Raw genomic sequence first — 1,508 nt, 5'->3', positions numbered from 1 at the left:
CTGTGAGACATCTGCTGCTGCCTATCTTGGCCAGGTCTCCCTTGAAAAAGAGGTTTTTAATCTCAATGGGTTCTTCCTGGTTAAATAAAGGTTAATAAAAAAATAAAAAATAAAAAGGAGCTTCAGTGCTTCCTTTAGCAGAGGAGACAGTGGAGCATTCTTCATGAGAAGAGAAGCAATAATCTGAACTCAGTCTGTGAAGGTTCTCAGACATCCAGCTCATTGTAGTCTGAGGAGCTCAGAAAGAAAAGCTTTGGGACTTAATCAGAGAAGCTTCTTCAGTTCTAAGAACAACAACTGGAGAGTCCCTAAGAGGGTCGTGGACCCCCTATTGATCCTCTTCCTCATCACAAGAGTATCATGTCTGTAACTGCTCGCTGGGGCAGGGACAAGTTAAAAAGTGCAAAACAAACAGACATGCTCTGCTTTCAAAGTAAAAGCTGCACTTTTGTTGGCAGCAGTGCAGAATTACAACTTTTACTTTGAAGGGGAAGCTTCTCCATTTCCTGTTTGTGTCTCAGTTTCACTGCAGCTTTTTGGAGACGAGCTCTCTGAACATACCCAAAGAGACAAAAAGCTTCTCTGAGGGGGGCGGGGCTTGAGCATCCAGAAACTGACCTGCGTGAGCTCGCACGCCGCGAGCAGGTCGGCCACAGTGATGTCATCACCGCAGAGGAAAGGCTGGCGGCGAAGAAACATGGACTCCAGTTTATCCAGCGTGTCGTCGAGGTCGGAGAGAGCGCGATTCAAACGGGCCTCATCCACCGGAGAGCCAGACTGAGCTGGGAGCAGCACCTGAGGTGGGCGGAGACACAAAGCACACCTGAGCTCCTTCATGGCATTACAGCAGCTTTATATTCCTGATGATGTCAGAACAGGTGCGGCGTCATCACAGAACCCCACGCTGCCGTCTCCTGATCAGCTGATTTCAGATATTTGAAGACGTGTTTTACAAAATCAGGATTTTGGCTCCATACCTCCAGGATGAAGACTTTAGCAGCGTGCGGTCGTGTGTTGGTGTGATGCCACGCTGTGTACTCGTCCACTCGGGCTCGTCTCTCTGGTTGCCGTGGATACCAGTGCTCTGGGACATCGTACTTGGTGGTGAGGTACTTCAGGATGGCGTCGCTGCAACACATGACACAACCTGACGTTTACACTGAGCATGTGATTCCGATGTGACCCGTCCTGCCTCACAGGAACACACTTTAAATGAGTGAGCGTGTGTGTGTTTTAATCTCTAAAGTTAATTCAATTCCATTTTATTTATATAGCGCCAAATCACAACAAAAGTCGCCTCAAGGCGCTTCATAGACACTGAGAAAAACCCAACAACCATATGACCCCCTATGAACAAGCACTTTGGCGACAGTGGGAAGGAAAAACTCCCTTTTAACAGGAAGAAACCTCCGACAGAACCAGGCTCAGGGAGGGGCGGGGCCATCTGCTGTGACTGGTTGGGGTGAGAGAAGGAGAAGTTAGAAATATCCTGTCTCAGAGTGAAGCTG

General features: G+C 48.4%; 1 protein-coding gene across 1 annotated transcript in view; it reads right to left on the bottom strand.

Moving 5' to 3' along the window:
• gstt2 (glutathione S-transferase theta 2) overlaps positions 1 to 1,508 on the bottom strand; it is a 7,484-nt gene that overhangs the window by 2,111 nt on the left and 3,865 nt on the right. Inside the window, exons 4-5 of the mRNA XM_005749186.1 lie at positions 978 to 1,128; positions 619 to 795 (exon numbers count right to left, since the gene is read on the bottom strand). Coding sequence (XP_005749243.1) covers positions 619 to 795; positions 978 to 1,128 — 328 coding nt within the window. The remainder of the gene's footprint in view (positions 1 to 618; positions 796 to 977; positions 1,129 to 1,508) is intronic.

The sequence above is a fragment of the Pundamilia nyererei genome, unplaced genomic scaffold (genome assembly GCF_000239375.1).
Source record: "Pundamilia nyererei isolate P.nyererei 1_Seehausen unplaced genomic scaffold, PunNye1.0 scaffold00238, whole genome shotgun sequence".
In the NCBI taxonomy this organism is placed as follows: Eukaryota; Metazoa; Chordata; class Actinopteri; order Cichliformes; family Cichlidae; genus Pundamilia; species Pundamilia nyererei.
The sequence above is the reverse complement of the archived record's forward strand: the minus strand, read 5'-3'. Positions and strand labels throughout refer to the sequence as shown.